At 49.3% G+C, this 26,226-nt stretch overlaps 1 protein-coding gene across 1 annotated transcript; it reads left to right on the top strand.

The window, feature by feature from the left end:
* The first annotated feature begins 6,266 nt into the window (after positions 1–6,266).
* EVX1 (even-skipped homeobox 1) lies at positions 6,267–11,903 on the top strand. The gene is made up of 3 exons (XM_026103794.2): positions 6,267–7,377; positions 8,796–9,037; positions 9,744–11,903. The coding sequence occupies exons 1-3, from the start codon at positions 6,939–6,941 to the stop codon at positions 10,272–10,274; spliced, it is 1,212 nt and encodes a 403-aa protein (XP_025959579.2). The 5' UTR covers positions 6,267–6,938; the 3' UTR covers positions 10,275–11,903.
* Positions 11,904–26,226: the final 14,323 nt, after the last annotated feature.

The following is a 26,226-nucleotide window of genomic DNA, read 5'->3' as shown; positions in this document are numbered from 1 at the left end:
TAAGGCTGGACAGGGAAGAAAGGAGAGCATACACGAGGGTGATATTCTGCATTGTTTTTACTCATGTCTCAAGGGGTTAATGTGGGTATGAGGGGCAATTCAGTAGTGAGGGGTAATTCATATTGTCTCCCTGTCTCCTTTATCCTTTCACTGTTTCAGGCCCTCAGTGACCGAAAAATTCAACTGCAGTGTTGATGAGGAAGCATTGGTACTAAATAGAGATAAGAGCAAAAGTCAGTCAGTAGTACAAGGAAAATCTCTTGGTCCTTGCTAAGTAAGACTAGACCACGGAGGAAAAACATGAGCATAAATCAATTTGCTTCAAGAGATTCTCTTTGCCCTTGTGTGAGTTTTTTCGACAACCTCCCAGAAGGCAGGAAGTTACTCCTAGGTTGAATTCAGTGCCCTCTCACACAAGTGCATTGCTTACTCTTAAAGTTGCTTATTCCCTGGCTTTCCTTTTGTTTATTATCTCATATGCCCCTTAGTCACCCGAGACACATTGTTGTGTCGTGTGCCCAGAGCTGAGCTCTGAGCATGCAGAGGGCAAACATGGGCGGTGGGAGAGGGATCCTCATCAGCACAGTTAGCTGTGTCGCCGGTGTTGCTCAGGGCAAACTCTCTGCTGCTCCATGCTCACCTGGGCTACCTCTCACCCTTGCTGCCAGCCAGGGGACTGCAGCCTCTCCGAGTGGGAAGGTGGTGGTGGTGAGGAAGCCGCAGGGAGCCAGCCTCAGGGTGCAATCCCTGGGTAGCAGTGATGAAGCCCTTGGCCACTCTCTAAGGAGTCAGGACAGAGGTTTTGCTTTTGTGGGATAAACCCACCCTGGCGATAAGCTTCCTCATCCCTAAGGCCATATGGAGAGGTCTTGCCCCAGAATAAATGAGGCAGCCTAACCTGCTGTAAGGACAGACCACAGACACGATGATGCTTTCTCAGCCTGGCTATCTGTAGCCAAAATTCCCTGGAGGTGGGACTAGGACTTTAGGGGTTAAGTTTTGACCCTTGATAGACAAAATTGGGTATCCTCTCCTTCAGCATGGCCTCATAGCTCCATACCTAAGTTTTTCTGTGTGTTTGTTTTGAGGAAAGTTTGAATGAGGCAGAGATGGACACAAACTGATGCAAGATGTTGATGATGATGCAAGACTTGTGAATCAGCATGACCGCTTTCTTAGGACACGCAACTTTGGTGTGGAATAGGGTAATTGTCATTGAGATGTCCATGCTGGGTTGCTGTGTTTTCTTTGTTTTACTTTTATATTGTGTGTTTCATATTTAATCTTCCCTTCTGCCTCTCCTGAAATGGAGTCTCTTTACATGTGTCTGTGGCTTGTTCACATGAAGTCATATTTGCTCCAATCCGAATTGGAGGGAAAACTGCCCTTCACTACGGGAGGAGAAGAACTGGGTTTCCAAAGCATGATGCTCAAGTCTGGGACTTCAAGAAGTGCTTGAACAACCACTCCCCAAGCTGATAAACGTCCCTCAGAAGATTCTCTACCCCATAGATGTCCGTATCTCCAAAGGAACCTTCCATAGGAATTTCTCACCCTTCTCCTCGGGGGGTGATAAGAAAACTCTATGGAGATATCCCCTCCCAGGATCCAGTATATGAGCTGGGACTTCTGCATCTGTTTTTTCCGAGCAAATGGGAATTCGACTCCCAGTGTCAAACCCGGTGCTCTGAACCACAGGTATGCCTCTCGCCACACTTCCTGGCAGGAGTTCACGTAAAAATAGGTTCGACCCAGTGAGAATATCGACATTTGGCCTATGAGGAGCAGAACCGGGCCTAAAAAAGGCGGTATGGCTAGAAAGGGCTGCAAGGAGACGCAGACGGCCGCTGGCTCCGACTGTGCTCTGCTTGTTTACAAACGATACCGTGCGTTGCAAACGCCTCTTCTCTCAGCCACGTCCTTCTGGGAAGAGCGGGCAGCCGCTCAGTCCCTCGCACGGCGGTGCTCGGCAGCCCGGCGGCGGTGCGGAGGGCGCCGTGTCCCCGCGGGGCCGCCGGCGCGGGACTGCGCACGTCCCCGCGGGGCTCCCCGGAGAAGCGCGGCCGGGCCCGCGCACCGCCGCTGCTCCTGCGCCGCCGGGTCGTTTCCGTAAAGCGTGACGCGGAGTTTCATCAGACGGAGCCGTGACACGTGTTGGGGAGGGCTTTTTTTCCCTCCACCCCCCGGTAGGTTAATTCCAGGCGGTGAAACTGCTGGTCCCTTCTGCGGGAGAGAGGAGGGGAGGATAAAAATGCAAAGGGAATAGAAGAGGCAAGTTGAGATACAGGAGAAAACACCAGCCGCCGCTGCACGTCTGAAGCACAACACTAAATGCAGTGAAAGGCTGGTTTTGCCAATCGTATTCCTGCAGATTTCTCTTGGTGATATGCCGTCCCTCTGAAACGACCTTCTTTCGGGCAACTTCAGGCGCCTAAAAACAGGTGGTTGCACCTCTGAAAACCCTCTGCATTTCTGCTCGCGTCTGTCAGGGATGCTCAGGTGCACCAGGTCACAGGCGACGCAAGCAAACGCAGACGGGTTTCACGGAGATGTGCAGCGTGGAGGGCTGTGAACGCGAATTATGGTTAAATGAAATGTAAAGGAAAAAAGCCTCGTCGTAGGCACCACTGAAATAGTGTTGATTTCCATTTACATGTCCTTTACACTGAATTAAATTCACACTATAAATGCCCTTCTACTTTAAAATCAGTGAGCTTATCACGCAGGTCGTGTTTTTACTTCTCATTTTAACATAAAAGGATGCTGCAGTTTTATGGCTCTCGAAGACTCTGGAAACTGTGGCCGTTAAAACAGAAAACCCAAATACCTGCACGGTTTACTCACTGCAATCGGTAAAGAAACAGATAAAGTTTCCACAGCCAAACTTGCACTGAATATCCTAGGAGCAGGATCGGGCCCTAGTATTTCACATTTTGATCTAACAAGCCCAAAATCTCCAGAGCCTTCTGCAATGACAGAGAAGAGCTGCTTCCGGCAGCCAACAGGTAAAAAAGCAAAGGGCAGGCAGATGCCCTCCACAGAGGAGCTGCAATCCCATATTTAGAGCTGCACAGAGGCTGAAAGGTGCCCTGAATCGGATCCTGTACATACCCTTACATGCTCTCCTAGACATATTCCACTCCCAGATCTGCTCCTTCTCCTTAACGCCACTTACGTGTTACTTGCTGTCATTGTATCAGCTTGTCTTTACACCCTAGAATAATGCGCCTATTATTCTTTCTCTCCAAGCTTCCACCTCTAACCATGTCGTAAAAAATAGCCTTAATAAAACAGTGATAATTACGCCATTATTGTTAACACTACCCATTAAAAATTTAAAAATAGGCTTTCTGGCTTTGTCACCCATTTGCACCGCATATCACTTATTTCGGCACTAAATCGTTGCATGATACGTTAAAACTTTCCTCCCTTTTTACAGACGGCGAGACTTACATTTTAGGTAAACCGGAGGCGCATCATGAGTTCACAGTCCAAAATGGACTCCCTGCTGTCCGGGGAAGAAAAATTAATATCCTGGGGGTACAAAGTGTGTGATGTGCTTTTCCTTCTAGAAATTTAGCACTTTCAAGGGAAACGTTTGATTTATGAGCATATCACTCTAACAATATTTTAGTGTTCTGCTATTATTTCCTAGTCTCGGGAAGGGAGTGTGTTTCGTTTGCTTTCTGTAGTCGGGGCACCTTCAGCAGCGGTAAAACTGAAATCGGCATATTACCCTTTTGAACGCAGTCGCCCTCGTATCCCCTCGGCCATCTATCAGCAAAGCAAGCTGTAAACTCGAAGGAATAAATCAGTTTGAAAAGTTTTAAGAATAGTTGTGACATCCTGGCTGTGACCAATGGAGCAAGGGAGACTTAATAGGTTTTAAATCTCAGTCTGGAACACGCAGGAGAAAAAAAAAACCAAAACCGGAGAGATACACTTTCCAATCTGCTTGGAAATTAATTCCAAATGAGGGAGTCTCCTTCCAAATCGGACTTGACAGATCTGTGGGAAACACTAGACAGAGCGCAGAGCGCCGGACCCTGCATTCCCTGCGAGTCCAGCCTCCCATCCGCGCCGGCGAGGCAGGGGGACGGAGGCTCAGCGCAGAGCTTTGCCGTACCGCAGAGCTGTCGACGTAAAACGGGTTATTCACCGTGATACTTCGACTTACTAGGGAGTGTGAAATAAACGCAGCGCAGGATGCCGTATGTTATTTTCATCTAAATTGACGTCAAAATTTCTTTAACTGTTTTTTTCCACTCAGGCCCTTAACTCTGTGTTTACTCTTGGCAAATAACTCTGTGTGTGTGTGTGTGTGTGTGTGTGTGTGTGTTTGCTCTGTCTGTTTGTGTGTGTGTGTATTCCAGTCTGTATTGCTGCAGGCTGAGTCAGACCGTCCGTGGCAATGGCACCATCTTTTAACAAAACCTCCCAGTGGAGGTGTATGAAGGGTGAGATCATGGTGGGAAGGGATTAAGAGTGGGGAGAGGAAGGAGGGAGTAGCGGCTTGTAAACGACAATGTTAAAGCTGGTGGGGCTCGGCTAGCACGGTCCGCAGGAACCCTCTTCAGGGGCTCCGGGCTGCGAGGAAGGATTTCCCACCATCCGCCCTGCAGCCTGGCTCCCGGCCCGCCGCGGGAGCGTGCCCTCCTACCCCCAATTCAGCTCCCGGTTACTGTTTTATTCGGAAAGGGACATATCTGTGCCACGCTTACGGAGGAAATCTCTCTCCTTGCCGCCCCCAAACTCTTAGAGATGGCAAAACAAAAGAGAACAAAACAAAATCCTCCGCCAGAGCCACAGCCAGCCCCCCGCGATGCGGCTGCCTTGCCGAGCTGGGGCGGGGGGAGCTTGGAGGTGACTTTCCCCGTGGGACTCAGGCTGCAACGGGTCTCGGGGGAGGCCAAGCCTTCACCCCCGGCGGGACAAGAAACCAGCCCCCGGCAAAGCGAGCCGAGGGCAGATCCCGCTGCCGACACCCCGCCTCGCCGCGGCCGCACCGACGGCCGGCGCCGGCTTCGCGCCCCAGCAACCGGGGCCTGATCCTGCCTCCGGCCCCCAGCGCAGGGAGGCCTCCATGGCAGGGCAGGGGCGCAGAGCCTGGCAAGGGGAAGGGAGGGAAGGGAGTTCAGCAACGAGCTCTCCACAGACAGGCAAGCTCCGGCGCAGTGCACGCCCCACGCGTGACGAAGGGCCGCGCAGTCCTTCGCCGCCCGGCGTGTTTGTGCGTGGGTTGTGCGGGTACGTAAACAGGCATGCACATCTAGGCGGCGAGAGAGAGAGCTCCGTGGCGGCAGTCCTGCAAAAATCCGTAGTTTGCCCCCCCCCCCCCCCGCCCCCGACATCATGCTTATTGCTGCGAACACATTTTTGTGCCCTCATCGAGCGCTCGGACCGGGCAGCCTGGCTGTTTGCCTGTTCGCTTGTTTCCCTGCGTCGTGGCCGTCCTCAAACCCCGTCTTGCTCGCAGGGCTCGCCAGAAAATCCCAGCGTGTTTCCTATTGCGCTGCCTGCTCCCCACCAGAGCAACGTCACCTCAAATATGCCAGTAAATTCCTTACCGGGTCGGGAACGCAATTGGCTGAATGTTTTCTGTAACCTGACCAGCCAATAACACTCCCAGAAAAAATTCAGAACAATCTAGTTACGACAGATGGTGAAAATGGCTTGACACTACACGTTTGAGTCAATATTCAGTAGAGATGAGACACTTCCCGCACTCGAAATACACCGAAGAGACTGCATGTGCGACTACAGTTACGGTGTAAGGTCCCTTATTTTCAGACAAGTGCTGTCCAAATGGTTGCCCTTGTCATTTCTATTTTAACAACATCTGCTAGTTGGCACAAGCTGTGGCCTTGATAACTTGAATTTCTCTGAGCCTGAATTATTGGCAGACCTTCTTCTGGCAGTATTTTCCTCCTGAAAGCAGAAAATATTTTATGCAAAACAATTAATTAAAATTAAGAAAGGGAAGGAGACAAAAAAAACCTTCTTACAAGCGCAAGAATCATCCAAAAAATGGAAACTGTGAAGGAAGAGATAAGAGTAAATGACAAACAGCACATAGCCGGAATATCTACAGTTACAAAAAGTGAACTAATATTACCTTTTCGGTTGTAAAACGCAATAAATAAGTAACCGCGATTCCAAATTGTAACCAAACGTTTTAATCTCATTAAATATAGAGCAAATAAAAGTTATACGAATAGGAACGGATACGGAACCAGAACAAAAAGTGAAGGCTATTTCTACATTCAAAGGTTAGCAGCACATTTCCTTATCCTCGTTTGCAAAGGATTCCTAAAGCCTTATATATGCAGTTATGCGGAAGCTGATTGCCAGCAATAAATAATACATCGAGGGAAGAGGCTGAAGTACCTTCTCACTTCCAAAATGCAGCTAGGGATCTTCGCCTCAATTTTACATCAAGGTTGTGCCTTAAAGCAATCAAAAGGCTGCTCAATTGTCAAGCAAGGCTTCCCCCTGCGGAACTCTATCCGCATGTTACAACCTCTTTGCCGCTCAACTCCATATGCATCTCTTTTTCACACTTCCCTCTCCATGTCGGGCTCCTACACCTGGTGCATCACGCATTTAGCCCATTAGCTCCGGCTCTTCCTTTCATCTTCCCCATGGCAGACGTTTCTATTTATCCACTGGCAATCAATGTGTGGCGTCACCAGTGGTACTGTAATGACGACTGCACCATTGAGGATGACAGCTTAGAAAGAAGAGGGCAATGGTGATCCCTCCCAGAGCAACACAGCACAGTGTAGCGCTCGCATCACAAGGTCACCCTATCTTACCGCCTGCTCCTCTGCTTTGGCAGGAGAGGGCTGCTGGGTTTGCACAAGGCTGGGGCGGCAGTGGGAGGGAGGGGGGGGGAAGAGATCGGGATTTTTTTCCCCCCTCCCTTAAGCAGAGCCACAATGGAGACCAGGAAGGAGATGGTGATGTTTCTGGAAGGGACACAACTTGGCGCTCTGGTTGGCAAGAGGGTGCCTAATTTGTCCGAAGCAGTGGGGAGCCCCGCTCCAGAGCCACAGGAGAAGATGATCCATCGGAACTGCCTCAGCCCCAGACCTGGCCCCTTGTCGTCCCGGGAGAGAGGAGGAGGAGGAGGAGGAGGTGGCGGAGGCGAAGAAGAAGAGGAGGTCGAGGTGCTGCCAGGGACAGGGACGGTGGCGGAGAGCCGCTCGGCGGCGGCAGCACTGCTCTCGGCCGGACAGCAGCCCCCCGCCCCGGAGCCCCCCTCCAGCAAAGGGCAGCAGAGCAGCTCGGACACCGAATCGGATTTCTATGAGGAAATCGAGGTGAGCTGCACCCCGGACTGCGCCACCGGGAGCGCCGAGTACCAGCACAGCAAAGGTACCCAACTCCCCCGCCTCGCGCCCCCTCCTCCCCCCGGGCTCGGGCGCCAGCACTCGGGGGGGGGGGCTGCTGGCGGGGGTCTTCCCCACTTTAGCCGAGAAAGAGGCAAGGAAGGCGGGCTGGGGGGGCTGATTTCGTTTCCTGCTTGAGTTTTCGGCCCCTCGGCTCCCTGCAATGGGGAAGCTTGTCCGGGAGGCAGAGGACACGACACCAGGCAGCCCCCGCGTCCCTGCAGGGCAGTCAGGCTTCCCAGCGTGTGCATCAGGTCTGCGGCTTGTCCTGCAGGACCCCTTTGGCCTAGACCACTACCCGCTCCCCCCCCCCCATCTCTTTTCAAATTTTTTATTCTTTCCCATTGCCTGGACGGTGCATGCCCCAGGAAATCCCTTCCGATCCTCCCCACCGACAGGGTTTTCTGTGTGTGTGTGGGGGGGAGCAAGATCAAACGGGTTTTCTGGCCGAGAGCTGTTTGTGGTTTTGCAGGGTGAAATGTGCCCGGGCGAGTGCGGAAGCGGCCATAAAGACCGTAAAATTGCTCGCCGACTCCTGCCTGCCCAAAATGCAACGGCGAGGTCCTTGTTTGCACGTTGGGTTAAAAAAAAGAAAAAAAGAAAGAAAACAAGAGGAGAGGTCCAAATTACCTTGTCACTTCTATGTCTCGGTGGCGCCAGCTCGGAAATGGTCCCAATGAATTAATTGTCTTTGGTCTCGGGCACAATGAGGGAGAGTTGCATTTGAAAGCAAACGTGGAGGCCGGCCCCCCTATCCCCCTGCCCCCACTCCTATTCCCACCTTACCAGCCCGGCAGAGCTCCCCCCCAGACCCCAAAACGGCACGCTTCTTCACCCTCCCCACGCCTCCATCACTTAAAAGAGAAGCCGGGAAGCACGGACAACGCTGTCTGTTGTCTCTCTGCCCCCAGAGGCTCGCTGAAAGTATCCCATCCTGGGCTTTGGCGCCTGAGGGGAGAGTCCCCGCGGCCTGACCTCCCCGCGGAGGGAGCAGGCTGCCGCGCCCCCCCGGCTGCAGGAGGGGGCTGCGGTGCTCCGCGGCCCGGGCGCACCTGCGCGCCGCGCTGCGCAGGGCTGGCGATGCTGCGACGGCCGCCGGCGGCTCCGCGGTGCGGGAAGCGAGCGGGGCACCCGAGCGGGCGCTCCCGGGGCTGCGTGTGTCGCGGGGGGGTTACCTCCCCGCCGGGGTGGACACACACCCGCTGAACCCTTCCCCGGTGCTGCACCCCCTCCTCTCCCCCCCCCTCGGCTATCTGCCCAGCACCGCCGGCCCTGGGGAGCGGCAGGGAGAAGGCGAGGTGCGGGGGGGACATCGGCGGGGAGGCGGGTGGGGAGGTGGCGCGGTGCCCGCCCGCCTGCGAGCGTGTGTCACGCGTGTGTCTCCGCTCCGGGTCCCCTGCGCAGGGCCCTGCTCCGAGGCGCTGACCGGCAGCCCCAGCAGCGGCGGGGAGCACCCCAAGGGCGGCGGCGGCCCCCCGGGCTCGCTGGCCTGCAGCGCCAGCGACCAGATGCGCCGCTACCGCACCGCCTTCACCCGCGAGCAGATCGCCCGGCTGGAGAAGGAGTTTTACCGAGAGAACTACGTGTCCAGGCCCCGGAGATGTGAACTGGCGGCTGCTCTAAATCTGCCAGAAACCACCATCAAGGTACACACAGCTCGGACATGTTTCCAATTAGCACGATATAAATCTATATGGCCAAAGTTCCTTTCAATACTCGGGAAAGCACTTCGGCAGCACAGCCCCCCCCACCCCCCCCGCCCCTTTCCTGGCCCTGCCTGCACCCTGCAGCAAGCAGCAGTGCGGAAGAGGCTCCCAGAGCCATCCCAGCCAGCACCGCTAATCCGGCCTCTCCGTACCAGATTATTTTTAATTCTCCCTTCAGTCCAGTACAAAATTCGTTCAGTTCTTGGGCGAGGCAAGAGGAAGCAACTCCCGATCCCGTTTCCCTCGCTTTATTTTGTCTTTTCTCAAGAAAAGTAAAAAATCGTGATAATGCCAGGTAGTCCTGTCTGCAAGAAGGTAGGAAGGAGGCAGAGCTGGTGGGCTTGCCCGGAGCCCCGGGACCCGGAGAGTTCAACGGGACAAGCCTTAAGGGGGAGAAAGGGAAAAAGCGCTAAAAAAAGCTGCCCCAGCGGGTCCCTCTGTAGATTTATAGTGACCTGAATGATCCCTCTGTACTTGATGACAGCTCTTTCTGCGAGCGAGAGCTTCTCCTTCCGGCCTCGGCCAGAGAGCCCTGGTCCTCCCCCCGCCAGCAGACCCGCGCTGCCGGGGCGGAGAGGCGCGCAGCGGCGCGGCGGGTGCGCAGCCCGGCGCGGAGGGGTGACGGCTCTCCCCGCTCTCCCCGCAGGTCTGGTTCCAGAACCGCCGCATGAAGGACAAGCGGCAGCGCCTGGCCATGACCTGGCCTCACCCGGCGGACCCGGCTTTTTACACCTACATGATGAGCCACGCCGCGGCCACCGGCAACCTGCCCTACCCCTTCCCGTCCCACCTGCCCCTGCCCTACTACTCCCACATGGGCCTCGGAGCCACCTCGGCCTCCGCCGCCGCTCCCTTCAGCACCCCGCTGAGGCCGCTGGACACCTTCAGGGTGCTGTCGCACCCCTACCCGCGGCCGGAGCTGCTGTGCGCCTTCAGACACCCGTCCCTGTACCCCGGCCCGGCGCACGGACTCGGCGGCGCCGGCGGCAGCCCCTGCTCCTGCCTGGCTTGCCACAGCAGCCAGCCCAACGGGCTGGCACAGAGACCCTCCGGCTCAGACTTTACCTGCTCAGCCACCACCAGGACTGACTCCTTCCTCACTTTCACGCCCTCCGTGCTGAGCAAAGCCACCTCAGTTTCCATGGACCAGCGGGAAGAAGTACCTTTAACGAGATAAACGTTCGTCTCAGGTTTATTAAAAATGCGCCTTTCCTGGGCTCGCTTCGAGTTAATGTACCTACATCCGATGTTTATTTAAGAGTGTTCTCTCCCCAGAAGTGGACACCTACGGAAAAAGAGAAAAGACTAAAAATAGCTCAGTCTTACAAGGATTTACATTCCAAGGGAAGGAAAAAAGAGAATGAAGAAATGACAAGTGATTTATCTCTAAAACGGATTTCGGGCGCAGACGAGAAACAAAACCCAAACCGAATGAAACACACTTCGATAACCCATAGAAATGAGCGGGGACTTTCTTTTCCACGGACAGACTTCCTACCAAGGGCTGGGACTTCTGCAGATCACAACAGCAAACTTCATGCACAAACCTACGAGACTGAGAAAGAAAATCTGAAACACTTGAAAGAAGCATTATCCTGACAACGAAATGGCTTGTGCACGTGAAGAAAGCAAAGATGAATCTACCAGAGTGTTCAGAAAATAAAAACAACGAGCAAACAGCAAAAACAAAAGGTTTCTGGATTGCAGCTCAACAGTATTATCCAGTTATTTCTATAGAGAAAAATAATGCTTTACCATAAAGAAAAACTGACATTCTGTACATTACTTTCGTGGCTTAATTGCATTCTTTACTATCCCGTTGTCTCCTCCTTCGTTCTGAGCAGAAATCCAGCATTTCGTCTCCTCTTTCATTCCAACTTTTATTTTTAAGAGGCAGACTGGAATTGGCAGGGAAAAATACGAGCTCCTGCCTCTTTATGGGTCAGAGCTATTTGTCCTTTAAATAACAATGTCCTATTATCAGTCGCTGAAATGTGCACACACTGACAAAATTAGCAAGTGATGTATATGTAAGGAGGATTTTTGAATATCGAATGTATAATGTTTGAGCAGAGACCCTGTGCCAAACGCTAACAAGCCGCCAAGGGAAGAGATTAGGTGACAGGGAGCAGAACTCCTTCAGACAATCACTAGTCTGCAAATTGGAGCAGAGGCGATTTCCCTTCCTTTGTACTTCAGCCTTTAGTTCTCTCACCGACTTCTCTTTGCAGCGTTCTTTTTTTTTTTTTTTTTTTTTTTTATTCAAGTGTTGGGTTTTGTGTTTCCTTCCCCACCTCTAATCTTTGCATTTGTATATGTCCTTCACACTAGTCGCCCTTCCTTCTTGGGGATAATTTCTTTCAGCAGCCCTCCCCCCACCTTTTCCCTTCAGGTATTTCGGAAGGAGGAAGCGCTATGGCTTTTTCGTGGATTTCTGCCCGTGTGGAGCACAGCCGTCAACCTAAAATTTAAAAAACAAACACAGACACCGGACCGGGCTACTGGGCTAGTAATTTATTCCAAAACCGAAATTGTTTATTTCACTCTATTTTTTAAATAGCCCAAAGAATACGCTGTTACAATTTGTTACCATGCCGCAATAAAAATTATAACAACAATAACAATAATAATAATAATGACAGGCATTTTAACAACGCATCACCCACCTTTTATTGTGCTTGATTAAAAAAAGTAAAAATACTGGTTAAGACGAATTTCACCTTCGTCTAGTTTCTAATAGTTACAGTTCAACGAGCAGGAAAATAAATGCTGGACAGAACAAAGACGTGTTGACACCTCCGCTATCTACTTCGTGCTAAATTGCTAAGGACCTTCGAGTTTATTGTCACACAGGAGACTTTTTGTCTCTAGGACAGAGAGGGAATAGCAGCGTCTCCTTATAGAGGACGGAAAGCAGGCAAGAGACACGGGCGTGCCAGGATATATTTTTTCAATCAAATATTGTTTATTAGGGCTTTAAAAAAACTGATCCAAAGTCACCATCTTTAAATAATTAAGGGCAGATTGTTCCGCCCTTTCTGCATGAGATGTCCTCACGGACATGGAAACCGATGGCCCTTTCTGGACACTCACAAATAGATTCTTTCACCCCCTTGGAAAAAAAACAGTTGTAAACAGCATCCAAGGGCAGCGCTAAACAAATCCGACCTTTCCAGCGTTTTTCCCCCCGTGCTTTATGTTTTAGCAGACACAACAACTAGCCCAACAAAAAGGGAGCGAAGGAGCCACCGCCTGGTGCCAAGACCCTGGCGACGCCGGGGAGCGGGGGCTCTGGGGGGCCCGGGGCAGCTGAGTGCTGCGCCGTGGCGCCGGGGGGTCCTGGCCGGCCCCGACCCCCCCCCCCCCCCCCCCCGGCAAGGCCGCGGCGGCAGGGCAGGGGCCGGCAGGGCCACCCGCGGGGGCAGCGCGCCGCCGGGCCACCTCGCCTGCGTAAAGACCGCGGCGTCGATTTGCACTTGCAAATGCATCAGCTTGCGAAATGCCATCCTGTAAGGCTAAACCGCCTAGCACGCAGGAGCAGGGCGATATACATATATTACAAATACATATGGATATTTTATATATGTATAGATAGTGCGTGTGTGCGTGCGTGCGTGTGTGTGTGTGTATTTAACCCCCTCTGCTCCAATGCCACCCGTCAAGGGGACAGTCCCCGTCGGTAGGGGAGCGGTGGGGAGGCAGAGGCAGGAGTGCGGGACGCGGGTTGCCCAGAGCCGCCCCGCCGCCCGCTGCTCCGCGCAGCTTTCGCCGCCTTCCTAACTGCGTTTCCTCGGAGGCGGCTGCGGCAAAGGCCGGCTGTGAATTTCTCCGTGGCTCGGTCACAGGGCAGAGATTGCCTGCGACAGGTAAATAGGCTCCGGGTCGCAGTAATGCCAGGAGTATTTTCAGTTAATAGGGGAGGGAAAATGAGGTGTCTGGAGGGATATTGGAAAATACAAGATCGATGATCCGTCCTCGTGTCCAATCAGCAGCCTTTAATTGACTGTATTTTCTAGGTAATTGAGCCTCTGTGCTCCTAAATTGAAGTGGAAGATATAACAATACATCTCGCCGGGAGGAATTACTCATTACTTCGTAATGAAATTTGCCTTTTGCTGCGCGGCGCCATCGCCGTTGGGGCACTCGTCGCCGGTGGCGGCTGCCCGGGGCGGGGGGCGCAGTCCCCACTCAGGACGCCAGCCCGCGGGCACGCGTGGGCGATCGCCAGGGCCCGAGCACGCCCAGGGCACCGAGCAAGCGGCGGGGCTCGGGCTCTGACCCCAAGCCGCTGCCCGAAGCGGGGCAGGTTTCCCTCGCCTCGCCCTGGCCGGGCTCAGAGCCCGGTAGGAGGCCAGGTGATGGGCGGCAGCGGCGGGCCCCGGGGCCGTGCCACGCAGGGAGGAGATGCCCTTGCTGCCATGCGAAGCGATGCCCTTGCTGGTGCAGTGCCCGAGCACAGCCCCCCGGCCGCCCCCCGGCCGCCCCCCGGCCGCGTCGGGGCTGTTTTGGGGGTACCCCATGCGCTACAGGGCTGCGCTGCCCAGCCAGCCAAATTCGGCTCCGAAAGGCCTTCTCCGCCTTGTTAGCGTTTGATTGATTGCCTTATTAAAGCGTGTTCTTGTAAGTGTGACCGAGCTGATTGCACTGCATATGTTTGGGATAATGCTCATTTTAAACAACTGAATAATAATAATACTAATAAAAAAGGGACCAGAAGAGGAGGAAGATGAGCTCTAGAGAACGGATTAAGCCTAAACGATCCCGGGGAGCTGTGTTCCAAACTCGCACATTAAATTGCTCCGTTACCATCAAATCACTCAGCCCTTTTCAGCGCTACACAGACCATCTTTGTTGTGTTTTATGTGTCACCTTCCCTACCATTAAGTGAGATAGCACCGAGACTGCCGCTTACTTTCCCCTCTCAGGCTATACGTTTTTATTAAGGTTGTATGATTAAACTGGATCGGATCTGCTTTCCCAGCACTATTCTTTACTCCAGCGTCCAAATCATTAGAAAATCGGCTGCCCGTATTTCACGTTTTCTGCCTGGTTATTAGGTCGTTTTCCACCACCAGCAGAAAGGCATGCTGCTCCTTCCGCTTTTGGCTTGTGTATCTGAAGGTCCCTTTTGTTTTCTATGATTCTCCTGCGCGCCTGGGTACCTTGTTTTACTGCTGAGTTTAGCCCCAGAAAACACCCTCCGCCATATGTCACCCCAAGGCCCACGGTCCTGCCGCTTACAATAGTGTCACCCTGGGGTAAAACCAATGTCAAGATGAGCTGGAGTCTCGCTAACATAAATGGCTTCATTTACGCGCATCAAGTTCCTAGATGGGTGTAGGGGGGAGGGAGGCGAGTCCCATGTCCTTTCGCCGCATCCTCTACACTTGAGCCCTTCGTCTGTTGCCTGCTCCCTCAGACCTCTTGCTGGTCGCTTTTGCCAGCCGGGCGGGGTCCCGTCCCGGCTCCGCACCCTCGGGAGCGCTCACCCCCGCGGGCGCGGAGAGCGGCGGCCGGGGGAGGCGGCGCCTCCCGAGGGGGCGATGGGCGCAGGGGGTGCGATGAGGGCAGATCCGGCCAGAATGGGTCTCTGTCTTTGGAAAGTTATTTTTTCCTTTCTCTTTTACTTTAGTAGGGGGTGAAAAGACCGCTAGTTCAAGATCTTCAAACAAGAAAACATCTAAACCACAACCTCTGGCCTCTAATTCACTGCCTTTTTTTTCCTTGTTATCAGTTAAACTGAATATGCCTACGACCAAGCACGTAGCACGGGTTTACACTAATATTTACAAAATCCATTTTAAAGAATCACCATCGGTGTATTGTATGCACATACACACACAAAGCAAATACACAAAGTGATTTTTCCCTGTTGCCCTCTCCGCGAAGAAGTGCCTGGGACTTCAGAGACAGAAATTGCCACTTAAGAACATCACATGAAAGTATTAAGTAATTATTTAAAACAAGGCTGTTTAGAAAAATATTTGTATTTATTGCAGCTGCTCGATTGGCCTCGTTAAAGCTGGAGAGCATTTAAATTGTGTTACAGTCTCATTTAAATCTAGTTTCGTTCCAGCAGGCTGCAGAGCCTGAATAGAACCAGTCACTCCATAATGATGATGAATGAGAAATTAATTCAGATACAAGCAAGACAATTTAGGCCTTCATCTGTTTAAATAGCCTTCCAAGATTATTCGCAATTGCAGGTCACAGATTTAATCAATTGTCCAATCTTGTGAAAGTCATATCCTTGCATCTTCATCGAGATTATTTATAGCTCGGCGAAGACCAGTGAAAGGTATACGCTCTTAACAGGAAAAATTACTTAAAGGGAAGCGTTTGCAAAATGAAAAACAAATGCCTCTGTGGGCAGTAAATGATCAAACGCGTTCTCGCTCTTCCGGCATATCCTCCCCAGCCTGAGGACGTGAACCTCTTGTTGGAAACGGAGCTGCAGTTAGAGTAAAAAAGAGATAACTGCTAAACTCCGGTTCTGTCTCATCAGCTGTTACCCTCTCTATTGAAACCACCCGCCTAAGCTATTGCTCCTTTACGGACTGCCCAGGGCCACCTCCACGCGGGCTCTGCGGGGCTTCATTTTACTCCCGAGGGCGATGCCAAGAGAAACCAGACGTTTTAAAAAGTGGCGTGCAAATACACAGTAACGCACGAACCGTGCTGCTGCTCGGGCTGGGGATCCAGCCCCGGCGACAGGGGGGACTGTGCCTCTCCGCCTGCCTCTGCCCTTCCGCCACCGCGGACGTTTCGGGATTTATTAAAAACGAACAAAGAAACCGAAAAAGCAGAAATTTATAAGGAAACAGACGAACCGGCGGCATGCGCAGGCGGCTCACTAGCGCCCGATCCTGCCCGCACGACTGCTGTTGTGTCCCGGCAAGCCGAGCCTGGCACATCACAAACCTTAGCCGCGGGCCGGGGGGGGGGGGGCGCGGCGCGCTGCCCCTTTCTCCCCTCGGCCGGGGGCTGCAGCCACCTCCCGGAAAATGAAACCGATAGAGCCTATGCAGACACCGCCTCGCCTCCCCGTCTCGGGCGAGCTGCACCTGGAAAACCCCGAGATCGCGCCCAACGCGGGGTAAATGACACCTCTTGGAAAGGCGAAGCAGGCCGTTTGGTCATGGGGAGAATTGTTGCATTTCCCGGACCCGGGAAGCAGGGGAGAGGCCAGGTTTGTTCGTCAGGGTCCCAGTGTAGCTGCAGCTCCCTGCTCCTCCTCCTCAGCCCTTCTCCAAACACAAACCTGTTTACCTCAAGCCTTAAAAATCCCTCGGCCCCGAGAAGCGCTGTCTGCAAAGGCCGTGTCAGGCTCCGGCCCAGCCCGCAGAGGTGGCCGCGCTCCGAGCAGCACCTGCCTCCCGGGGCGGCTCGGCCTCACGCGCGGGGCGGCGGGCAGGAGGCAGCGCCCGGCCCGGCCGGCGCAGGGGCTCTGCGCCCGGGCAGCCCCGGGCACCGGGGCGCCGCGCCCCCGCCGGGCCCTGCCGTCGCCCTGGGAGCCGCCAGGTTCGGCCCCCCCGGCGGGACGGGCGCTCGCTTCGGGACCGGGCTGCCGGCGGAGAGGGGGCTTCCCGAGCGGGAGTGAGCGGCACGGCCTCCCGGCGAGGAGCGGGAGCCGGGACCCCCGCGTCGACAGTTTCCCCGACCCTGGTCTCAGAGGCAGGGCACCTGCGCCGCGCAGCGCGGCTCCGCGGCCGCGGCGGGCCGCCCCGGGGAGGCGCGGGGCGCCCCGCACCCGCGGGCGCTGCTGGGGCGTGGGAACACCAGGATCTGGGGGAGCCTGGCGTGTGTGTGTGTGTGTGTGTGTGTGTGTGTGTGTGTGTGTGTGTGTGTGTCCCTGTTCCCTCCCGCCCGACACGGGAAAACCTGGTGCAACGCCGGCGTCTAAAACAACAGCCTGACCACAGGACTCCCGAAGCTCCAAGGAACCAGCCTCGGGAGCGGACTTTGATGTATTGCTGTCCAATTAGTGCCTTTAATTGGTGTCCTCTGGGACAGGCAACCCGGGAGCGGGGACAGCGAGCGCTCTCCCAGCACACCCTGCCCGCTCGCAAGGTAGCACACGAATACCCGGGCGCTGCGGCGCGGATCCTGCGTCCCGGGGAGCGGCGGCGAGCCGGCGCTGCCGCCGCGGCCTTGCCGGCGCCGGAGCACCTGCCCGGGAACCTGCTGCGGCTCCGCGCCCGGCCGCGGTGCCGTCGGGCGGGAGGCGGCGGCCGCGCGTGTTTCCGCGTTTACACCAGCCCGCGCGGTCAAACCCCTCTTTCGCTCCGGATGGTGGTTCATCGACGTGGAAGCGACGCTGCTTAAAACATACCGCACGTCCCTTGCAATTTGGCTAATGAAGGTCGTCTGTTAAGCGCAATTTTAGAGGTTAAATGAGGCTGACCGCAGATTTAAATATGGTTGATAAAACGTTTTATTTAAATGACACGTACTGTATATATAGATCCCATTACAGCGGTCTAGATTTACCTTGGGGGAGGAGGAAACAAAACAAATAAACAGGCAGGGAGGAAAGAACATCACCAATTTATTTCCAACTAAAAATGCTCAGTCGAAAAATAAATTGATCGCTTCATCCATCAAACGTGTAAAATATAGTTCTGAAACCAGAAGACATCCTAAAAGAGAGAGAGAGTGGAGGAAAAAGTTCTTTCTTGACAAGAACCCTCAAAAGGGGCGTGCTAGAAAAAACGAGAGGAATAAAAGACAGCTGTCACTGTAAACTCACCCTGTTGCAATTCTTTTTCTTCCCCCCCCCCCCCTTTTTCCTCCTCATTTCCCCCCGGGCAGCCCTACAATGCTTTAAGAGAAATCCACCTGAAGCCAGAGGTAGACGAGATTTCTGATTAATCAGGAAATAAACTTGGCAAAACAGAATGCGATACCGACTTCTCAAAACCGATTTCAATGGAGAAGTCTCTGGGGAAGGTAGTCAGTGCGAGGCTGACTCTGGAGCCATAAATCCGTAGCACCCGGGCACATCTCGAAACTCAGTCAGAGGACTTTTTTGCGGGAAAGCATCTCTGATGGATATTTGTAAGTTGAACCATTTTATTTGCTCATTTGCAATCGCTTTTTCAGCATTAAAATATTTTCATTTTGTCACAGTCTTCTCGAGAAGCAATAAGGTGTTACCTTTGGGGCACCATTTATGTCTGGTCCCCAGGAGCTAAGACCCAGATGTGTGTCATGTGTTGCCACCAGAAGTCACATCCTGAAAATGCTGCTCCCCCACCTCATGGAGAGACTCTAATTCACACTGGGGTGAGTGCACTCAATTTCTCTTCCAAAAGAAAAGACCCTAAGTGTCTGCTCGGCCAGTTCTCCCAGCAGCTTGATTACACTCTGTTAAATTTTCTTCACAAAACTGTCATGCTTGCCACCTTGGTTGCCTGGGACCAAACCCTGAGGGTCCTACCTCATTTCAAAATATATTTTTCCCTCCTTAGGGGAAGTTTCCGCACTGCTACTGCACTGCGGGATTCAAGATGAATTACAGAGCAAATAAAGCAACTATTATTACTAGAGCCACACGTTTAATATGTGGCCTTGTGCTCCCATAGACTATGAATCACTCCTGGGAATGAAGCACAACAATTCTAACATTTAAATCAAGCCTGTGTGCTTTAGGGAGGGAAGTTCTCTCTAATGTGGAGATACTGAGTCATAGGTTCCAAAATCACTTTCCACAAGTGACATGATGCAAAGTAAAATTTAATCTGAAACCAAAAGGTCTGATTTACTAAACCTTCAGGCAGAAAGGAGCACAGACTTGCCCACTTTGACAAATACAAGTTAAGTGGAAAATCATACAGAAAAGAAAGAAAAAAAAAGAGAGGAAAACCTAGCTTTGTCAGTGTTTATACTCCCCTCACAGCCAGCCAAATTATGGACCGGGATCTATTCCAGAGGCAGAAGTGCACTCAGCCAGTTGACAGAGATTTGTGCGGCTCCAGATGATGTTCCTAGCACATTCCTTGTTCAGTGGCAATGTGGATTTGGATGCACGGACAAGTCCGAGTGTCTTAGCTGTTCTCAGCCCAGAGCACTGTGTGCTGTCCATTAACACTTGCTCACAAGGTGGAAGAACATAAGAGCACATGATCCCATACCCCTTCCTCTGGTTTTGGCTTTCGGAGCTTACTGTCTGGAAGTCTCTATGTCATCTTGGTCACCAAGGCAGGTTTTTCAGCAGAGCTGTACAGCAGTACCGAGCATCCGAATCACTGTTGGTAACAAGGCATTTGCTCCAAAGTCAGTTTAGCCCATTCAGTCTAACCTAACGTTAGGTCATGAGACCAGATCCTCCAAGAGAAAAGGCAGTAACACCACTAATTACAATTCCCTATTTCTGATGTCAGCAGGGCAGTCTGCACACAGTCTATGACACACCTACCCATTTTTGTATTATAATGTATTCCAGTTGCCCTCCAGTTGCCTGGGGACTATGCTCAAGCATTTCTAAGCTAATAGTACAAGATGGATAGGATGAAGGGTGACATCACCTCCATTTTCAGGTGTTGCTCCACAGATGAAAAACCACATTCACCAGTGCCACATTTGGTGTGTGATCTCTCATGAGAGATCTGGATGCAGGAATCAGAGGCATTCATACTAACTCTGCTGATCTCCCTGGCGTTGCCCACAATATGAGTAACACAGTCAGAACTGGCCAAATCACCATCACCTGGCCCGACTCAAGTCACATTTAACCCCATACAAGGGCAGTCACCTGAATTTTGGAGCCAGTGATCATCAGCAATATTGCACATTTTCTGTATGTCCAGAATGTCATGTGTTTCCTACACCTAATGGAAATTTTGTGCTTGGATTCTTCATTTTCAGTGCCAGCCTCCCTCCTTTCTCCCACAAGAAAGATACTCCAAGCTCTGATTTTCTACTTCTCAAAACCCAGGAAGGCAGTTAGGGTGAAATTTCTACACCATGATGCATTGCTCTGTAACACCACATCATTTGCATAAAACTCAACCAAGAGCCTGATAGCCTGAATCATTTTTTATACAGGAGCATAATTCGCACAGAAGCTTCTTCTTGAAAAACTGTTGTAAAGTTGAGCATCTCTGTGTGTGTATTGTTTCAGTTTTTCATACACCACTTCAGGAAGTGGTGTTATTTGCATCATGTCTGCTGCAATCACCCATGCCAGTAAGAAAGAAAGAGTTACTGTTAAACCCTCATATTGGCACCCCTTAATTAGGTCTCTAAGAAGAACTTATTTTCAAGACTCATTAAAAATTGCTTTATAAATCGATAGTTTAACAGCAGAAGGACCTACCAGCTTGACTGGTACATCATAGACCATTAGATTTCTCCCAGTTATTTTTAGCTGAGCTCAATATCATGCATTTGATGGCAGAAGTCTATTTGAAAAAGGTGCCTGATTTGTTCTGACATAGCTCATGGAAAATCATGGTAGTATATGCCAGCTGTGATTCTCTCTCACCGGAAAAAGCAAACAGAATAGCCCAGAAGTAAATAAATGAATAAAAAGAAAAAAAACCACTGTGCCTTATTTCTAATAAAAATTGTTCAGCCATTTATTCTTCTGTTCTTCTCTGCTAAATTACTGAACTTTTATTATCCCATGTTTTCCACAAGAGAAGTTTACATGCTGCAGTAAACTGCAGTAAACTGCCTCTCTGTCTTTACTCTGACAACCTAAGCAAATTAAATTAGTGTGATCTGTCAATGTGAGGCACTTTCTTAAGTAATTGAACCCTTAATGAAGCTTTTTCCTGCACCACCTCCAATTTTTCAGTTGCCTTTTTTGAAGCATGGAGCCATGACTAACTACTATATAGTATGAGCGGTAGTCCGTCATTCATATTTCATCTTTGTACTTCTTTTTAATACTTCCTGTCCAGGCAACCAAGAGTTGCAATAGCCCTAATGCAGTTCTGCAGCACTGTGATGGGACCTCATGTTCCCACATTTCCCACCAGGATGTTGCTTTTCTCTGTCGCTGTCTTCTAGGACATGTTCCCCCAGTCTGTAAGCATAGCTTGCATTCCTTGTTCCTAAATGTGTAATTTTGAATTTTGCAATATTTAGAATATATTTGTTTGACAGGCCAAATTTATCTCTAACATTTGTGCAAGTTGGCTGCAGATCTACCTTGTTACCTAGATTAACAGATTTTCTACAGGAAACAGAGAATTGTAGCTTCCCTGACAGCTCTGCTCTGTGCGCTGTCTTCTTGTCACAGACGTGGTAATGGCAACATAGGTGTACAGGTGCTGCATACAGAGTGCAGCTTATTCATCTTTGACGCAAATTTGGCCAGCGTTGAGTATATACATACTCCTGGCTAGCTGACTAAGACAGTGAGTGGTGCTGAATCTGCCACTCTAGAAGTAACCTGTTTCCTGATGATTGCTATGCTGGCAACCCTTTTTTGAGATCTGTTGGTTAGCCAATTCTTAACTTGCTTAAAGTACAATTTAGTGGTACTGTATAATATGTTAAAATTAGAATGTCACGTGGTAACTTCCTTGACTGAAGTCTAAGGTCTAGGCTGAGAAGTTTATAAACCGGACCCATAATCTCATCAAAATAAATCATATGTGCAATGCAAAACCTATTTTTCATGAAACTATGTTGATTGACATTGTTTACATTCATCTCCTGAATTCTTTATTAAATGTCAGTTTTGCTTTTATTTCCTTTTATACTGGTGTCATGCTAATCAGACCACAGTTACTGGGTCACCTCCTTCACTCTTCCTGAATAGAAGCATAATATTATCTCCCTAGAAATTTCAATAGTATTCCAAGATTTCTTGCAAATTAACATCAGATTTCTCCTCAGCCACTTCTCTAAAGACTCTGCAGATTCATTGATTAATATTTCTCTATCCCATTAGGCATTGTTTAACATCATCTTTAGTTAATTATCATGTTAAAATGGCTTAATTATCCTCTTATGTTAAGATTACAGCATCCTGCTTTCCAAATGCAGATTAAAGCATAGATTTTCTGCTTTCTCCTAATATAAAATCTACTTTAAAACTTTGTCTTATTGCTCTTCTACATGTTACCCCCGGATTTTTCCCATTTTCTTTAGCTTCCCTTATCAATTTTCTGCATTTCATAACTTTCAGGGTATACTAATTGGTATATATTACATTTCCCTCTGCATATTGCACTGTGATTTTTTTTCTTTTTTACTTATTTGCCATCACTCCACTCTCCCGGGATTATTCTGCAGTTAAAAAAACTGTCCTCCACGTAGATGTTGTACAATATTGCTCATAATGAATGTAATTTCCGGTCCCTAACCACCCACCAGATTCCAGCCCAGTGATAAATTAATCATACCAAGGTCCAAAAAATAGTTTTTCCATGCTGGACACCATGTCTTTCAAGTTGGAGAACTATCCATTGTTTTTAGAAACTATCATTGGTGGTTTGCTTTTAGCTGCATAAGAAACTAGCATGCATGCCAAACTGAATTTCTCTGGATGCTACTATTTTTATTTCTAGATATTGCAGACAAATGTTTAAGAGGCAATTCAGTCCATTCTCTCATTTGATTTGGTCGTTTGTGACAGACCCCTGTCAGCATTCCTGGTCTTTGTTATTTAGTATGTCATTCCATATGGGCTTGAAAGCTTTTAGTTTTGAGTTATCAAGCTGGTCTTCCCTATTTTCACTCACTGCTTTTACTTACTGTATCTGTATAACCAGGTTATAATTTGAATTTGATGCACCACTCACATGACTCTTCCCACCAGGTGTTAGTAATGCTAACTATAGCTTTTCATCAATGAGAATTTCCTGTTCCTCATCTCTGTTATCTACATACCCTACTATTGCTGTAGAGGAATCTGACAGATTCCTTTCTTCATGTCCTTCATTATATTGGCTTAAAGATTTTTCTGTTTATCATACCACATTTGCAGCTGGAACCATATTTGTATCTTCAGCTGTCTTCCCTGGAGTCATTGAGTTAATACTCTCCTGTCCTTCTAGCTAATTTCCAGCCAATAGGACAAGCTCCACTCCCTTACCCAGGAACAAGCCACACTATTCATACAGTCTTTCTCCTTAGTAGGTGTCCCATTCTTCCACCAAAGCAAAAGTTCAGCTTCAGACCAGGAGTGAAGTCCTGAGCTCGCTTCAGATTTTCTGCTTTCTGTAACTTGTAAGCCTCAAAGGATCTCCAAAAAGTTCATGTGGATATTCATCTAGCCTTTCCTCTTGCTTCCTTCTCAAATCCCCAAAGTCTTTCTGTAACACTTCGCTGCTAGCTCCTCTGGCTATGACTGTAAGCATTTATAAGATGATTTCATAGTCATGTCTGCTTATACAGTGTATTGACTCTTTTTTTTTAACATAACCATTTGGTGACTTCCATGGCTTATTAGCTGTTTGCGACCTGACAGAGATCTGATTGTGATTTTTCAGTGTCAGCATGCTATTTTAATCCATGCTTTGGAAAGCTGATGGAACTAAGCATTTGTTTTAGCAAAGGATAGCTACATCCCCATGTGATCAATGGAAGAATAAGGGATTTGTTGATCTCAGTTTGTTTCAGACTCAGTCCCTTTCTGACAACTTTTTCATTCCCCCAAGCCTTCAGTCATCTCATGCCATTCTGTGCAACCATGGAGAGAATCTTTAGTGCAACTATTAGCAATGATGAATTAGAAGTGATGGTACCAGGATGCATTAAAACAAATCTTAAATCAAAGGTTTCAATCTAAATTATTATTCTAGTACTTTTCTAAATCTTCTCCCAATTTGTCTACACACTCTCCAAAGTGAAGATGATATCCTATTAATGGACTTATAATACATACAGTTAACAAAATATCTCTGTACTTGCTATCTCCATCTGAATTACCCCTATTAGCTATCACATCACCTGTGAATGCATGTTCAGTGATTCTCTCTCAACCCTTTTAACCACTGGCTGTCCCACATCCACATCCTGTGAGTAAGTCAAATGTGAGATCAAATGTGGGGCCATTTAACATGTGATCCAAATAATTTAGTCAAAGTGACATATCCTTAAAATTTATTTGTGTTCAAAAAATTTGCTTTCTTTCCCAGCAATTATTTGCCCCCAAAATATTGATACAATTACTGAGCAGCGGTGGGCCATAGGAAAACTCCTGGAGGATCTTTGATAATTCACCCTTAGGGGAGGACTGCTTATTTGCTGATCTCTCAGTTATCTGTTTTTGAACCCATTTAATGTGTGTTACATTGATCTCATACAGTATTACTTTTTTACATCAGAATCTGGATTAAATCAAAAAGTTTTCAGAGTCCGCTAAGGAGATACAGGTATATTTGCCAACCAAAAGTATTATCACTTAAAAAAAAAAGTCAGATTTGTTTAACAGGACCTATTCTTCCTTAATAAAGCAAACAAACCCAATAATTTTTAGTAATAATCATTTATGTTGCCATCTTCTCATTCTCTGTTGGTTGTATCTTACGTTAGTTTTTCTATGTCTCTGCCTGGTATCAACTATTCATTTTAGCTTTGGTATGCTGAATCTTTTCCACGCTCTTTGAAACTGCCTCAGTATTGTAAGGTTTGCTGCACACTTTTAATACATCCTGGATTATTCAATGTCCCATGACATTCTTTGAAAGGAAGTCTAGAATTCAATTCCATAGATAGCTTATCTACTCAATTTGATCATCTGCATTTGCAGACTGCTCTTCAATCAAGCACACTTGGGACTTTTTATTCCCCTATTTCAAACTCTTCTGTCTGTTAGCACACATGCCAGAACAGCTTTGCCAAATGGACTCATTTTGATCTTGCTATTTCAAATGTGCAGAGCTTTGAATTTTAACCTTGGGCACAGTGCTTGCTGTGATTATGTTGTATTCAGCTCCAGTTTCTATTTGGAATTCACTTTTTATCCATTTCTTTCCAGCGTCAGAAGCCAATCTGCTATAGAATCTACCAGTGTCAATTCAATTAAGAGGCTCAGTAAAGTACTTTATTTCATCATCAGAGCTTCTTTCTCCAGCTGCATTTTCACACATGCATTTGCTGTTGGAGACCCAGTGCCAATGCCTTTGCAACATGTTGATTCTCTCTAGGATTGCTGCAAACAGACTTGGTCTCGACAGTGTCCTTCCTCTTGCATTATCTCTTTAAATTTGGGCATCTGTTTTCAGTTTTATGCTTCATTCTTTCAGCACTTATTAGATACTTGGATTAGAAAAACACACTTTCTGCTGTGTTTCAAATACCTTTGCGACTTCAGATACGTCTCTCACATTAAAGTTGCTGTGGCCTAGTTATCCTTTGTTTTGTCATAGATAGTTTTATTTAGTCTGTTAGTCTGTTAACGTTCATGCCATTTGGCTTTACTATACAGACTGATGACTTAATGGGTCAATCATTTCAAAAAGTAGGTAGTTTCTGCAAAAGAGAATTTATTTCTTCAAAAGAGATGTTTTTTACTTGTGCCTTCTCTTTGTTGCTTTGTGTAACTCATCATATTCCCCTTTTATTTACCTTATGCACTTTGAAAATCTGTAAGAAAACTTTTCCAGAATGATTTCTAATCATTTACTAGTTTTGCTTTCCTTCTGCTTCTGCTGTCTCATATTTAGTAACACAATATTGCAAGTAAGGGCATACTACTGCTTTTCTCTCATGTTGTAATATTTTCAGTATTGTAATTTTTATAATCCTTTCTGCCCCTCGCATAAAGCTTTCTTGAAGGTTAATGAATGTACCTCAGGGTTAACTCTAGGCAGAGCTAAGGCACCCCAGCTCAAGACAAAACTTGATTCAGCAGTTGCTCAACCCCCAAGACATTTTATTCAGCTGCTGCCAGATTCCAATCACTAATTCGAAGAGGATCAAGGAAACAAGTACTATGAGCTAGGGATCCCAAACAGTTTGGGAGACTAAGCTGTACACAGTTGTCTGGATGTTTTCTAAATGAAACCTTCATTCACAGGCAAATAAAGGCGGTATGGTGTGGTCCAGCTGGCCCCCGATGGGGAGGTGCAGCAGCACAGCAGTCCTGTCCCAGGGTTCAGGCTCGAGTGCAGGAAGAGAGGGCTCCCCACACGCACCCCCTCCTCTGCACTCCTGGAGATCTCCAGAGA

The sequence above is a fragment of the Dromaius novaehollandiae genome, chromosome 2, assembly GCF_036370855.1.
Source record: "Dromaius novaehollandiae isolate bDroNov1 chromosome 2, bDroNov1.hap1, whole genome shotgun sequence".
Lineage (NCBI taxonomy): Eukaryota > Metazoa > Chordata > Aves > Casuariiformes > Dromaiidae > Dromaius > Dromaius novaehollandiae.
Note: the sequence above shows the minus strand (reverse complement) of the source record. Positions and strands in the feature narration are given on the sequence as shown.

Excerpts from the sequence above, each read along its gene's own strand:
- EVX1 (XM_026103794.2), top strand. The coding sequence starts at position 6,939 with ATGGAGACCAGGAAGGAGATGGTGATGTTTCTGGAAGGGACACAACTT. Across the intron at positions 7,378-8,795 it reads CGAGTACCAGCACAGCAAAG|GGCCCTGCTCCGAGGCGCTG; the intron begins GTACCCAACTCC and ends TCCCCTGCGCAG. Across the intron at positions 9,038-9,743 it reads TGCCAGAAACCACCATCAAG|GTCTGGTTCCAGAACCGCCG; the intron begins GTACACACAGCT and ends CTCTCCCCGCAG.